Genomic DNA, 16050 nt, shown 5'->3' with positions numbered 1-16050 from the left:
CGGGGCGCATCCACGACATGATCTATTGCCCCTAACAGACCGTCATCTGTGAAATACAGTCTGGCATGATTTACAAATTTTCATTTGTAGTGTGACGTGGTAAAGAGGAAAACATGTTCAGGTCGGTTGTGGTAAATAACGTAAAAGCACCATCGTTATATATTTACCGATGCGAATTAGTACAGTAAAGCATCATCTCCTCTTCACACTATTCAACATGTGGGAAGCAGAAGCACTATCCAGGGCGATTCCCATAGCTTTACGTATCACATACATGTTTTCCATGTTAAGAATTTACACATTTACCAGCATATCCTCTTCAGCTGTCGTTCGGAATAAAGTCATTTCATATTCATTTGATAGACTGTGGTTGATTTGTAATTACATAATGTGATGCGAGGTATGTTGGCTGTCATGGAAACAGCGAAGTTGTCTAGGTGTCTGTTTAAGTACACACTTCTATGCGTTTGTTGGGTCGTACATTTCGCATTCGTGCGCTCCAATCTACAGCTGGACACTTATAAAGGGCTGAAAGGAATCCAGCTTTGAAGAACGCCGCCTCCCTGACATCACACCCCTGCCCGTGTGCGTACTTAAAACTCGACCCGGCACGGCGCGCTGGGTATCAGCCACATATCTGTGAGAGGAGTAAGAGAAAGTCGGGGAAACACACAGCCCTCGTCTTGTGTGGCGAGCTTGGAGGACGCGTACATACCGCAAACGGGGTCAGATTCAGCCGGTAGCCCCTCGCCTGATTTTTCACCATATTACTATAAAAACAACAACAAAAAACAACTTGATTGGAATATCGTCTGTCCTGCATCACCTGCCCAGACCGGACAGTCGTCGGGCAGCCACGTTGCTTTGCCCGACCTGTCTCAGACAAACGTGAGGAGACTTCAGCAGCCGAACCCCATGATTGCAGTGCACTCGACGCATTAATTCGACGACCAAAAATGATGTTTGCTTTGATTACGCTGCTGTTGGCACTTGGCGCAGGTAAGAAGGAAAGGTCGAGGTGGAATGGATTATTCCAACATAATATTAAGTGGTTCTTAATTGTTGAAGGAGAACAGTATTGAAGGCAAAGGCACGGCGAACAGTAAACTCAGGAAAATACTAGATAAATAACTAGTAACAACGTTGTCAATTATACCACAGTTTGCTATGGTCAATAAATCGAAAACATCAAATATAAACAATACAATTTTATTTCGGTATATCTTGTTGTGTACTTAAAGGAATTGCGCACTTCAAATCTTATGGGTTAACTGATGTGTTAAGTGCTTGAAGGTCGTATGTCCAGTCCAATAACGGTGAAGGGAGAGACTGCGAGATTCCCGCACATCAAAATCGATTCTCCTTCCACAAGGGTGAATTGTCTGTGAAAATGGGGGAAACGCCAGGAGAGCGAAAAAGGATGGCAGAAAGTAGGGGAGATGGTACCTTTAAGACTCATGGATCAAGGAGGATAGAGCTCCTTATGTAACTGGCTGAGTCCGTTGCTTTTCCGTGCTCAATATGATGTAAAAAATATCATATAGACATAATATCATATGCACATATGTGTAGCTTATATATTCAACTCATTTCGCCCTCCATATTCGTATCACACCAGAATTTACGTGTAGGACACAGCTCAGGTGTTGTGTTTACAGACACACACATGCACATAAGCTCACATGCGGATTTACACTGTGCCTGCCAGCACACCTCCGCGCGCAGGTGATCAAAGTCGCCTTCGCGTGTCCCAAGCACCGCACTTTACTATTTATTATGGGATTTGGTGTAGCCTAGTAATGAACGGTTTTCGTTTGACCATCGTATTGTTATCACTGATGTTAGGCGTTCCTTCATTTTTTTTCTCTTCATTATTCTTTGCATCTACAACGATTTCCCCCTTGTATATATTCATCACCAGCTCTCTGAAATGGCAATTCCTGAAATGTATTTCTGTTTCAATATACCATCTTGTAATTTTTTATATCCTCATGCATGCAACTCACCCAAGAGGACATCTGCTCAGTGAGATAGACCAAGTAATAATTACCATGGTTAATAACAACAACAACAGTAATAATAATAATAATAATAATAATAATATCCATAGTTTACAGAACATAATAACTACAATTGTAATAATGGTGAAATGTTAAGAAAAAGGTTTGATCATGTGTATGTAGGTCAGTGCCATCATGGCTATGAATCGAAGTACAGCTGTAATATTGCACTCATGCCACGCTTCCGTGTCAAACTGTTTATAGAAATGTGATCAATTGTTAGTTTGAGTGCATTAGTGTGACAATCAGACTGTACAAGATTGTGCTGACATGTATGCACGATTATGCAACATTACAGAATAACGTTACATATGTTGTAATATCAATGATTTTAAGGCAAGGTATTTATCAGCTTAATCTGTTAACAGGAGGATACGTAATAAAAGTTAACAGAATTGAAATCAGTGCAGTGTGAGTGTAATAGAGATGAAAGAGTAAGGAAACTGCTGAAGTAATATTTAAATGTGAGAAGTTTCCTAAGGTGACAAACAAAAGAAGAGACTAGACTAGTCATACCACTAGAAGTCACATCACATATCACTAGAAGGGAAAGATTTAGCAACAGAAGGCGGCGAGTAATAATATTCCAGTAAATTAGTATCGCTGGTGGGGAATGAGGATTGGATTTTGGAACGATACACTGATGGTAGAGAGGAACAGAAGGGTTAACAGCAGTAAGCAAGAAGAAGCAAGTGAATATGAGACAAGGCACACTCAGATACAGAATTTGATATTAGTCAAAGAGCATGTAGAGCATTAAAAGCAATAATTACAATAATCAAGGTTAAAAATGATCCAATCCTGATAAGAGGCTGTATGGAAAATGTGCTAAAAATGGTTGAGATAAATAAAACGGTGACCTGACGAGTAAATAAGAATGACTATATTGAGGGTACATGGTAGAATCTAACCGCAGAGGAGAGGGAGAGGTCTTGAGAAATTAGAGGCCACAATTGTTAAAATAGCTATATTAAATATGGTGGGAATACACCCAGGAGGAGGTGTCTAATAGGCTCAAAATCTGAGACGGAACCTGAGAATCTGCAGGTAGAAAAGAGAAATGTCACATCATTGCCCTGGTGATGATAGGATACCCCATGATAAGCTAAGTACGGACCTAAAGAGAAGGTAAGGAGAAAAACAGGAGTGGACCCAGAATAGAGCCTTGGGGTACTCCAGCAGAAAAAAGGGTAAAGAACGATGCAGTTTGTGTGATGACGAGTTTGATGTATTCTTGTTGAGTGGTTGGAGAGAACGAGAGAATGTATTTGATGGTGAGAGCTCTGCAGCAGTGAACTGGACAGAGTGACGAGGCAAGTGTGATGGTGAGTTTTGCACCACGGTGTTGAGCAGTGTGAGATGCTGTGTCACGGTCCGGTTTGCAGCATTGGGTTTGTGTCAGCAGACATCCAAGCCCCTCTGACTGCTGTGTGCAGGCTGGAGCTATGATTGTGGGAGATCGAGTGTACCGCAAAGCCAATAAACCAGGATTCTAGAATTAAGAGTAACATCTCAGCTTAACACAAGACCAACGCAGTCATTTACTGTAAACCTACTAGAGTGCACAACCATTGCATTAGTCACCTGCCTGTTCTCCCAGTTCTGTTGATTGCTGGGTACGGTGTATGTTGTTTCATTGGAAAATGCATTGTGAAGGTTTGTCAGGGATCCGGTGAATTGTTACGTGGAATCCAATCGAAACCCCGTGGAGTAAAGCTGTGGGGATTTCAGCGCTCGCAGAGAGAGAGTTTAAGCTCATTTACACTGCAGCCAATGTGAGAAGCTCTGCTGTGAACGAGGACAGGGTCACATCTGAATTCACTGTTGCCAATTTTGCTTTCACCAAAGAGGGCATTAATACAGACGTGTTCTGATGTCAGATATATTTTGTGTAAAGTACTTGGCAGTTTGAAACACCCTCACCCTCTCTCTCTCTCTCCTTATCTCTCTCTGCAGGGTGCCTGCCTCTGTCTTCTTCTGAAAATCAGGTCAGAGCCTGAGATCATGTTTTACAATGTGTGGATCTATATGTGTTTGACTTAGTTGCTTGCTATATATTTGAATCAATCGTTAATGAAATTTTAATTGTTATAGTATATTTTCACAATTGGGATCATCACCAAGTACTGTACATGTAGCGTAGTGAATTTTATAAAGGTAATAATAATAAAAACAAACAGAAAATCCAGGGCTGTTAACCATATGTTTATGCGTACAGGTGACCGACTGTGTGATGGAGGTGCAGTCGGAACGTCTGAAGGGTGACAGTGACTCGTTGCAGGCGGCCTGCTCCAGCAAACCACAGACAGGTGACATCCCCTCAATCCTGCATAGGTTGCTCTCCACGGGAGCGTGTGTGATGTACAAAGCATCTACGCATTGCCAGTGTGCAACATTTAACATACATGTAAGGTGTAGGTGTCTGAAGCACGTATGTACATGGGTAGGATATGCTTGCTGTGATTGGTTAAATTTACAGTGTTAATATATACACTTACCTGTGTGTGGCTTGCACTGTGCTCCAGCGACTTAAAAAAAAAACAAATCCTATATGCATTATTTTTAAATAATCAAGTAAAATATGCAACATGAACATGACCGTTTCATTTTAATTGTAGGTGCCATGGGAGAGATCTGGGAGAGTTTTACTGTGCATTTCTACCAGTGTTGGCAGTGAGTAATATAAATTTTGCTGTGTCATCGTGTTGCAGAGGAGAAGCTGGACGCTGCTCAGAGACATCAGGGTCTGCTGAGAGAGCTGCAGGAGTTGGCCCAGCGTGGTCAGTGCTACTTCTACACCCACACACACCATGCTACGCTAACCTAATATAGTGCAGCGTTCTCCGTTAGTACTGCTCTCACATGCTGTACTACACTATAATAACCTAATATAGCATTCTGTCTCAGTACTGCTCACACACATTGTAGTACACTATACTTACCTAAGATAGTATTCTCAATAAATGCTGTTCTTACATGCAACATTGCACTGTTGTGACAAAGCCCTCCTTCTGAGCCAAGTGAGCTACACAGTCTTACATTTCTGGGTAAGTTTGTTCCACACGGGCTGCCCACTAGCAGAAATTAGTCTGTAATCCAGAAAAATTGTCACTCCCTATTCTTTGTGTTTCCAGAGAAGGAAAAAGAGAAGGAGTACGAGAGAGAGAAACAGGAGTATGAGAGGAAGGAGATGGAGGGAGAACGTAAGAGGGGTGGGGAGGAGAAAAGGCAGGAACAGTCCGTGTACACAGAGACCGAGGTGACCGAGAAACAGAAGCTGAAGGAAGGGAAGGGCGTGGATCACGGAGATGAAGAGGAGGAGGAAGAGGAGGAGCTGCTGGAAGAAATGAAGAAGAAGCGAGGGAGCGAGAAGAGGAGTGAGGGAGAGCTGGAGGAAGTGCTGGAGGACCTGGAGAGGAAGAGAAGCGAGGAAAGAAAGAGGAACGAAGTGAAGGTCCCGGAAGATAAGAAGACGAGGGAGAGGGAGCTGAAAGACCTGCTGGAGGAGGTGGAGATCAAAAGAAGGAGGGAAAAGGAAAAGGAAAAAGAGAGGGAGGAAAAGGAGGAGGAGCTGGAGGACCTGCTGAGGAAGATGAAGCACGTGAAAGAGAATGTGGAAGAGAGGGAGCTGGAGGAAAGGGAGAGGGACAAGGAGAGGGAGAGAGAGAAGAAGGAAGAGCTGGAGAGGGGGAGAGAGTGGGAAAGGGAAAGAGAGAGAGAGAGGGAAGAGAGGGACCCGCAGCAGAAGCGAGTGATGGAGAAAGTGTCTGACGAAGCCACTCATCAGTTTGAGAGGGAGAGATTTCAGAGCCACAGCCCAGAGAGAGAGAGAGAAGAGGAGGAGGAGGAAGGAGAGGTTAGTGCCTGATACCTTTCTGAATTCCTTTCAACAGTCTTTCCCTGATTTAGTTTTGTCATTGCACTGGCAAAGAGAGGAGCAACCCTTGAACTGCAAAGAGCGCACATGTATTGACTTTAATGTGTAAAGGTAATGATCACTTATGAAGTGCTCAGAAGGCTAGAACATGTACAGTGTTCCCACGGTCATGGAAATCCTGGAAAAGCCATGGAATTTTAAAATCCCATTTTTCAGGCCTGGAGAAGTCATGGAATTCAGTAAATTCAGAAAAGTCATGAAATTTGATTTTGTCATACCAGGGGCGTAGGAGATATAGGAGATAAAGTATATCTTATTGTATATTTTATGGATTAACACGAGTCACAAAATCCAATCGCTTCCTACTCCCATTGAACAGTGTGGTAACAGAGAGTGAGGGGAGAAAAGACATTTTATCCAATCTCGTTTCGTTCTCTGTGAAATTTCAGTCTGAGCTCCACCCTCCAAATCATTCACCACGTCCTCAGTAGTGTAAATGAATAGGAAACCTAATTTTGGTTTTTTCAAATCAAACCTAATCAAATTTTTTTGTTTCTATGAGGCAAGCGTATTCTATTGAAAACATGAGTGGCCAAAGCCTTCGCTGGACATGTCATTTAACAATGTGACTGACAGTAAATGCTAGCAATTTGTCATTTAATAATTAGGCCCAACCTGTGGAGTACGTAAGTACAGAAGTACGTAATTTTGTGTACTTGTAGTTACTGAAAGGTCATGGAAATTTCATTAAAGGTCATTGAAAAGTCATGGAAAAATTTTGAAATCTTCCCAGTGAAAATGGGTGGGAACCCTGCATGTAGAACATGGTGACTGGGCTTGTACCTGCTTCCAAGTGTACTCACGGCTTGGCAGTTCTTATCGGTTTCTCCTTTCTTTATTTTCCATACCCGCTTAGCCTTTTGAGCAACTGTCATTTTTTCCCACTACCCTGCATATTCTGCTAATCGATGCTGCTGCCAAGTAATGGTCCCATCACAGCGTGCCCTCCGCAGGCAGAGAGCAAAAGCAAAACAAAAAGGGAAGAATGGGAAATCAATCCAAAGCACCGGTGGGGAGCGTGCTGAACGAGCTCTGCCCTGCCGTTTAGGAAGCGTTGCTTTCGGCTACCGCGCGACCGCAGGGGCGATTCCTTGATCCTTTGAGGTGTTGCCCTCACCTTAAGGCCTGTCCTGTGGGACTGAACCGCGCTGTGTTTGACAGGAGCTGCTGGAGATTGAGGCGGAGCTGCGCAGAGTGGCCGCCGAGCTGCGGGAGCTGCGCAGAGGATGAGCGGCGACCCGGGCCAGACGCCCCACACAACACGTACCCACACACACCGCCACACCCAGAAACACACCGCATCACCGTCCTTCAGCACTGGTCCTCAGGGAGTGAGGTGCAGCCCAGCCATCTCTCCAGCTTTTATAAGGCAGTTCAATCAAAGTTTAAATGGCTGAGTTTAACCCTTGTCAAGCTGTAATAAGCTGCTGGATGCACCATGGCAGTCAAAGACTAGAGCTGAAGGACCATGAAGCACTGCAGCTAACAACAGCTAATATACAAATGCCCACTCACACACACACACACATACACACACACACACACACACATACACACACACACACACACACACACACACACACACACACACACATACACACACACACACACACACACTCACACACACACACACACACACACACACACACATACACGCATACACACACACACACACACACACACACACACACACACACACACATACACACATACACACACACACCTGCAGAAAAAAGTTGTATACCAACACTATGCCAATGCACACTCATTCACCATCACAGACAAACAGATGAAACTATAACTCCTATACCTGTAAAATGTTCACTGTCCATCAGTTTAGCAGAGTCAAAGCACTGTAAAGCCTAAACATGCTCACCTCTCATCTCCCTTGCAACCCTGGCAACATTTCAGCTTAAACACGCTGTTCAGGTAGTATTTATGTGTTGTTAATGGCAAAGGCAGTGAAGTGAACAGGATGTTGAACTCCATTAGGTACATTGACTGTGCATAAACTTCCATCCATCCACCACTTTTAGAATGCTGGGCTATAGGGGAACCAGATTAAACTGAAACTTTCAGTGATGGGAACTCAGCTCCTCTATAAAATGTTCCCAATGGTAGATACATTTTTTAAATAATAACCCAAAAATTCAGAGGGGTTGCAAAAAAAATCCAGCATACACAGTAACATAACCTAATTGTGTTTTAACCAAAAGAAGATCTCTATGAGCGTAATTTGTTTTGATACATACGCTCAGACACACAAAGTGTGCTGAAAATACACAAATCTTAGTTGGTTCTCTTAGTGTGTGTACACGTTTCTCTATATCTTAGATTATTCTTGAGTGGAAGCGGGTGGAAGTCCCTACACACAAAAAGGTGTTTTGGGTATCTCTGTCTATTTAATATGTTCTTGACTGATTACCCTCAATGTGACTGTTATTAAAATGACTGTTACTGCAATGTGTACAGTTACTAAGAGCAGAGTAGTGTGAGGATGGTCTTGTCTGGCTCAGGCACTGTTATTTAGACTGTTATAAAGAACTAGGGCCTCACCTGGTGTAACATGGGATGGCCTATACAATAATAACAACTACAGTACAATACAATAATAACAGCTATGGCTTATACAATAATGCTACTACAATAATACTACCAAAGTACTTAGTTCTGCTTAGGCTACTTACATCCTTACCGTAAGTACTTATGATTTTACAATGGTTTATTATATATTGACCATATAGTCAGCTTTGTTTGCTCAAAACTGAAAGTTGTGTCTGAAGGGGCGTGGTCTTAAACAGAACATCCATGACTTCCACAGCAGCACAGACAGCACCAGAACCTTCTCAACTCAGTATATGGAGCTGGATTCTGCAGCTGAATATCTGGTCATAGAATATAGACCATCCACTTTCCATGGAAAGGTATTTGCTCAGATTGATAGTGTGACTGTGTTATATTTAAACTGCCCCCATAATTCCAGTGAAGGGCTCTGGTTCTTTCCCAGCTTTGCACTGTTCTATACCTACTACCAGCGAGTCATAGCCAAGACAAGGGGAAGCTACACAGCCATTGGTTTCTATACTGTTTTCAGACTTTTGTAATGTATGGGGTGTTTTCCTATCATTAATGAATCCATAATAATGAACTGTCTTGTATTTAATGTGCAATTGTGGCTTTTTATGTTGATTAAATACACATTATCACTGTAACCAAAGTGACAGGAAAGAAAGATATTGGGTAACAGTGTCCCCCTGTGGAGATCTAAAGTACTGTCAGTCCGCTGGTCAGCAGTTGAGAGTCAGGTGAAATTCTTATATTCATCAGGGAGAGCCTATACACTCACAATAAATTCCAGTAGCAACATATATATACACGTCACTATATAGAACATATATGTGTGTTACATCAAATACTTACAGTTATAAATATATTTTGATATGTGCTTAATAAATGTAATAAATTATGTTGATTTTGAAATAACACTCATTTTAATGTATAATGATTTTACAAGGTCCACTATAAAAGTATTGTATTTGTATTTCTGGGAATTTTGTCACTGGTGCAGCAATACCTTTCTTTGTGGTTAAACCACTTTAAAACACATGTAATATGACAAACATGGAATATACTGAAGAATGTAAAATACATTTAAAAGTAGTATAAATACAAATGGAATGAATACACATTTTGTGAGTATTCTCACTTTATAAATATATTACTGCCTTCTGAACTAACATCACTTTCTCTTTATTGAACACTTGCTTAAAATAAATTCCTTGACAAACAATCAGAGGAGCTTTAATGGCTTATGGGTCTGTGAGACCATCTTAAAAATGTGTTTTCGGTTGTGAGTCAGGGGTCAAAGGCCAAAGTGCAATGTTCCAGGCGGGGCTGCAAGATTTTCAAATGGATAATGGGAATTTTCTAATCAAAGCAAAGGCCAATCAAAGTCCTGCATTTGTGCCTGCTGTGTCTTCTTGATTCTTTGCTACCTGATTTGTCAATCATTAAACAGCACAGTACAAAATTGGGTTGACCCTGTCTGTCTGTTCATATGTGTGTGTGTGTGTGTGTGTACCTCAAAAATCTCAATAAGGATGAAGGAATAACGTCACATGTTTTTTCTCCTGTGTGTTAGGTGGCATACTGAGGTATTTATGCACAATTTGATGAGCAGTGCTGAATTGGTGCTGGCTCCAGCTGTCTGATCTCTGAGCTCACCAGTCAGGAATCTGGTAGCTAAAACAACAGACCTGAGCACGCAGTTTAGCCCTGAATGAGACAGATACAATACCACTCGAGAGTCGGTGATCTGCATGCCACACAAGACCCCAAACTGGTGAAAGAGATGCCAGTGACCGTCAGGTAGGGACACAAGCGCTGGCTATGTCACAGTCCAGCTTTGGAGGGAGACAGGAGACCAACAAGCACACCCTGCTGGCTGAGGACATCGTCTCAGCGACTCAGCGTCTCAGAGGACAGCCTGGTGGGGTTGGGGTTCAGGGGAGCGTGGGGGCGGGAGGGTTCCTCTGTGCTCCAGCACTGACTCGATGTGGCTGAGGAGGGAGGAGAAGAACTGGGGCACGCCCTCATACCCTGGGATAAGGAGAGAGGTCAGAGTGAACTGCAGGCCCTGCGCCTGGACATGCATCCTCACATTCACTATGAGCTAATCCTGAATGGATCACTGTGATGTTCCAGTGCACATTATCACACTGCCTTTATTTTCATCATCAGCACTTGCCTTTGAAATATTTAAGTGATTGCTTTCCAATCATAATGATGAAGCTAAGGGAACACCACATGATCAAGAACAAGTGTTTATTCTTAGCAAGACTAACCATACTACAGGGTCTGGTGATTCCAACTGTCTTGTATTTTCATTTGTGATGAAAGCAAGGCCATAGCTCATGGCAACTCAGCCCTGGCCCTGTGATCTGCAGGTTTTCTGCCTGCATCAAAAATTTCAGCTCCTCATTCAACCAATCAGCACTGTTACAACAGATCTGTTACTCAGCCAATCAAACTCTCCCTACGCTGAGTGCTGGTGGTTTAAACAGAGCAGGAAAACCTGCTTGCTGTCACACTGACAGGTAGAATGATACGTACATGGCGACACATAAACAAGGACAAAGTGAACAGTGAGAGCACAGACACAGTGAGGTGCTGATGCAGGTGTTCTGAAAGATGAGGCAGACACGCATACACGCACAAAGAATGTGTACACACAGGAGCGAGCACACGGACCAGGGAAGATGTTGATATCGATGATGGTGAGGGTGCGGGTGTCGATGTTGACAATGACGTCCACCCCGAACAGCGCCATGCCAAGCTCGGCCCGCAGCTCCCTCACCAGGGCCACCATCACGTCTTCGCTGGGGGGAGGCAGGCGGGGCGTCTTCTCGTCCAGCTATGGGGGGGGTAAGGGGGTACAGTATCAGACTGAGGTGTGATGGAGCTCTGAGTAAGTCAGTAAGTCAGGTGCTAGTGCCAATGTGATTGCATGAGGGATGATTCAGATATAATACTGCGGACACTGTCGCACTTCAGATTTGTAAAGCATTGACGTAGAAGCAGGACCAGGGATGGCTTAATGAGCCGTTGACTGAGCAGCAACACGTGGGTGGTAGTGCTCTTTGTGTCTTCTGTGCCTCCTGATTATAATGCTTTTCTTTTCGGACCTTCCAACATAACATCAGCTTTTGAAACTCTCACAATCAGCCTTCAAGAGTGCCTTTGATTTTTGAAATGAGAAAATTCATGAAGCTGCTCTTCCTTCTGCATTGATTTAATAAAGTGCCCTGGACCCGATAAACACCTTATTTTTAGTTTTTTATTGTTCATATTTTGCTCTCAGTTATTAACCCACAGAGCACTCTTATCTCTTTCTTTCAAAGCTGTGATGGTAAGAGAATGTTATGTGCTAACTGGGAATGGGCTCAGTCTTATAGTGTTAAGTAGTTGCCAAACTTCAGGGATCAGGGGCAAGGGGTCAAAGTTCAGGGGTCTGACTCACAGCAGTTAGGTGGGAGCAGGACTCTGGCTTGGACACCTCATGGCTGTTGAAGAAGATTGTCTTCCTGTCTACAGTCACAGAGAAACACACGCAGTAGTTTGTACTTATCTACACCTCATGACTCCAGCTTAAACACAGCTTTAACACTGTCAGTCTGTAGTGCCCTTTAAACCAGTACAACAGTAGAAAGTGGAAAGTGGGAAGACAATACAAGATTGAGTCTGATTGCAACATCTGACTATGACCACTGATTCTCTTCCACCACATTTTCCAGTTATTATTGCTATAACTATCACCTGCATGGTTCAGTTGTAATTATTCTACGGTTTAGAAACCACTGACATTTAAATGCTGACACGACGCCATAATGTCCCTGCTCCGTTGAAGCAATGCCATTACATGGTTATGCTTCTAAAGAAATTGTGACAATCTGTTAAGTGTTTGATGGGACCTTTCCTGTAACTCATCCATGAGGGGGTAGAGGTGGGAGAGGAGAGAGAATGGAAGAGAGAGGAACTGAGGGAGAGATGGGATGCACTTACCACAGGGCCCCAGGGGGAAGTTTTTGAGAGAGGGTCTCTCTACGGTGAAGTGGGCCTCCCCCACCACGAAAACCTTGTGTAGCACGGCGCCGTGGTTCACAAAACTCTGCAGCACGCAAGGGGGGCGCGCATCACTCAGACCCGCAGGACTGAAGATCAGAGACATCTACGGACAGAGAAAAGGGACATTATAGGCAGCAGACATTTAAAGTATGGAGAGAAAGAGATCAAGAGATAGGGCAAGAGAAAGAGCGTGAGAAACACAGATGAAGACTCATATTACACATTGTAACAATGTCCTCAGTCTGAAGACTAGATGTGTCTGCAAGGAAACGCCAAGACAAAATAACATTCTAATGCTACATAAACAGCCAACACAAGATCAGCGTAATTCTTACATCTTTTGCACCTTTAATAATACTGTTGGTCACATGTAACACACATGTAACACACACATAACACATGCTTACAATAACATTTCTTTCAAACCTAAATATCCTATTATAATTATGATTATGATATCATACCCAAAATTGAATTCAGTTTTACTTGACGGAATTTTAATTTAAACTTACCGAATACTGAAGGAATCTTATTATGGATGTTGTTTATTATAGTTATATTACTTACTGGTTTACCAGTAAGTACCAGATCCGAAGTGATTCGCAATGACAACAGTTTTACATTATACATACTTTGTAACCTATACACTCTGCTGGTCATGACACTGCAAAGGCACCTTCACAAAGGAGTCAATCAGAAACAGCCCATCAGTGATAAAAACACACAACACACAGATGCAAAACCCAGGGCTCTACATCCTGTCTACTTCAGACGAAATTCTCTGGATACACAAATATGTGAGGTTTTCACAGCTTCGTGTAGCAAACATTCACTACACAGCATCAGTGGCAAATACAGTGTACCCATGGCACTGCACAGACACTATGTTACACCGTGGAATCCTATATGCAGAAACACTGTAACTGCCCATAAACAGAGACATGGACACAGAGAGGCTGGGAGGTACAGACAAAGAGACAGACAGAGACACAAAGCAAACTGAGCCAGATCAGTAGAAACTTACTTCATGGGAACGAGACCCGTGGGCCACTCTGGTTTTGCAGACTGAAGAAAAAAAGGGCAGTAAAGGATGGTGATCAAGGTAAAATACAGTAGCAAATATAAATACCTTCAACATCTTGCATAAAAATACTAATGAAGTCCAAGGCCCTGATGTTATCTCCACATTAGGGATTATTATGAGAATGTGATGTGAACTGAGATCAAAGGCCACTGGGACAAAGAGATGCAGAGTGACTCTGGACCAAACGGCCCTGTGCAACAAGAACAGGAGGGAATCAACTCTCACTGACTCAGTGGGTAGGTGAGCTGCTTCCTCTCCACTGCCTCCCTGATCGCTGATTGGTCACTGGTGTTGATCTCCAGGTATGGCGGGCTGCAGACACACCTGTCTGGAGAGAGAGTCAGACCGAGTCAGAGAGGAGAGAGAGCAGAGTCTGGGCGGAGGCGAGGGGAGGTTTTCGCGGCGCGCACCTCTCAGAGAGTTCTGCAGCTTGTTCATGATGCGATAGGACGCGAAGCGATCCAGCAGCTGTGTCATTGCCGGGAGTGGGTCCAACAGTACTGTGTCGGGGTGCGTGGACACATACTCCTGGAACACATGGACAATAATGCTAACACACGCTCATAAACACTCAAATAATCATAGGACTACAGAGGCAATAATAATTATACGGTGGCAAGAAATAACTTAATTTTCACATGCTTTCAGGCATCACATAAAAAAGCTGGTCATATCTACGGCTTGCCAGAATTACTGCACTTGTATGAACTTTACTATTAGCTTCACTTGTGTGTGTGTAACTAGGACATTGCACGCTGAATGGCCAATGACACTATTATTGGCCACTGCACCATACCTGGAAGTTAGCGAGGAGATGCTGCGATTGGCTATCATGTTCTGCTTCCACAATGACATCAGACAGTTTGTGTACAATGACGTCAAAGGGCCCCTGAGATGCCATTGGTTGATTCAGGTCAATCTGCATCAGAACAAGGAGGACAAGTTACGCTGTGCAGTTTCAAAAGTCAGATTAGTTTTCCCCATTCCCCTCACTGAAAATAGGTGTTCTCATGCTATCAGATTAATAAGCCATAAACCACACCCTAGCAGTATTTTTTCCAATGCAACCTAAGGTCAAACTATATTTTTTAAATAGACCCTGAAACTGAATGGGAAGAGATTTGTTTATGCTGTGCTCCTCTTGCAGAACAAATTTTGCTTTTCCTTTGTGCTTGTTGATTTTGAGCAGGGACAGGTGTTTTCAGGTGTCACTGACAGGAGTGGCTGGGGGGTCAGTCACCTGCTCCCGACAGAGAGAGGGAGAGACTCAATGCATGAAAGGGAGACAGATCCTCAAGGACTCTCACAATGTGAGTGAAGATATTAGTGAGGAAGGAGAGAGGAAGAGTCAAGAGGTTGGAACACACAAGACTCATGCGTGCGTGCATGTGTACATGTGTGGTTTGTGTGTGTGCCTGTGTAGCAGCAGACAGAAAGCCTCTCTTATTTAATTAATGCGCTCCAAGTCATATGTCAGGATATTTCTTCCTAATTGTTTTCTAATTGAATGAACATGCAGAAACAGAGGACAACACCCTGGACACCACTTAACAGTTCAGATAGCAGAAGTGAATTTCTTTACCATAAATACAACAAAGTCCTCAGCCCTAATCACCAAACTGTTTTACACTTAATAATATAAGTGGAACTAGTAGTAAGTAGTAGTAAGCTACTCACATACGAATGCATACCATTCCTACAGGCGCTTTAGAACAACGTGATGGATTTAACCTCTTTATAACATAAGTTTTATGTTAAGGTGCTGTGTTGGAAGGATGTTGAAATAATGAATGTGAATTAGCTCGTCACTTTCCAGAAAAATACAGAAAAAGACTCACCTCAACAACTTCAATGCCGCGGTGCCTGCCACGAAAAGAATGAGAGATAATGCCAGAAAGGTTAGTGAGGACTGCGAATAGCAATACCCAACCGTTTGATACCATGTGAAAATATTCATGGAACATTAGTCTGGATATTGACGTTTATTTGTTCAGGTCATTCATCCAAAATATTTTTTTCTGGCACAAATTTAGTCTTGTATTGTTATGCACGCTAACTACATTTAACATTTACATAAAACTGCCTTGGAATAATGTGCATATTAAATATTTAACTCACCCGCAGAGATCGGCAAAAGCCGTAAGATTCATTCTTTTTCTCTTTTTATCGCTCAGGCAAAAACCCACTCTCCGTTTGGCCATCTGGACGAGTGCTGTACAACTGCGCTGCGATGTTGAGACGCACCGACAGGTGAAGTGCTGGAGACAGAGTTGGAGGGGTCGTGTGGACTGCAGACAGTGGGAGGGGGCGATATAACGCAGCCGAATGGCACGTCCCGATTGATT

General features: G+C 43.1%; 2 protein-coding genes across 2 annotated transcripts; one reads left to right on the top strand and one right to left on the bottom strand.

The window, feature by feature from the left end:
- The first annotated feature begins 405 nt into the window (after nt 1–405).
- On the top strand, nt 406–7567 carry LOC118783310 (ABC transporter F family member 4). Its single transcript, XM_036537111.1, has 6 exons — nt 406–999; nt 4017–4048; nt 4279–4369; nt 4772–4840; nt 5195–5916; nt 7159–7567. The coding sequence occupies exons 1-6, from the start codon at nt 957–959 to the stop codon at nt 7225–7227; spliced, it is 1026 nt and encodes a 341-aa protein (XP_036393004.1). The 5' UTR covers nt 406–956; the 3' UTR covers nt 7228–7567.
- Nucleotides 7568–10471: 2904 nt separating this feature from the next.
- Nucleotides 10472–15906, bottom strand: LOC118782967 (inositol-tetrakisphosphate 1-kinase-like). Its single transcript, XM_036536607.1, has 10 exons — nt 15824–15906; nt 15544–15568; nt 14502–14624; nt 14116–14233; nt 13935–14033; nt 13646–13686; nt 12559–12724; nt 12017–12084; nt 11248–11410; nt 10472–10596 (listed from the first exon to the last, which is right to left on the bottom strand). The coding sequence occupies exons 1-10, from the start codon at nt 15904–15906 to the stop codon at nt 10472–10474; spliced, it is 1011 nt and encodes a 336-aa protein (XP_036392500.1).
- Between the last annotated feature and the right edge of the window lie 144 nt (nt 15907–16050).

The sequence above is a fragment of the Megalops cyprinoides genome, chromosome 9 (assembly GCF_013368585.1).
Source record: "Megalops cyprinoides isolate fMegCyp1 chromosome 9, fMegCyp1.pri, whole genome shotgun sequence".
NCBI classification, from domain to species: Eukaryota; Metazoa; Chordata; class Actinopteri; order Elopiformes; family Megalopidae; genus Megalops; species Megalops cyprinoides.
Note: the sequence above shows the minus strand (reverse complement) of the source record. Positions and strands in the feature narration are given on the sequence as shown.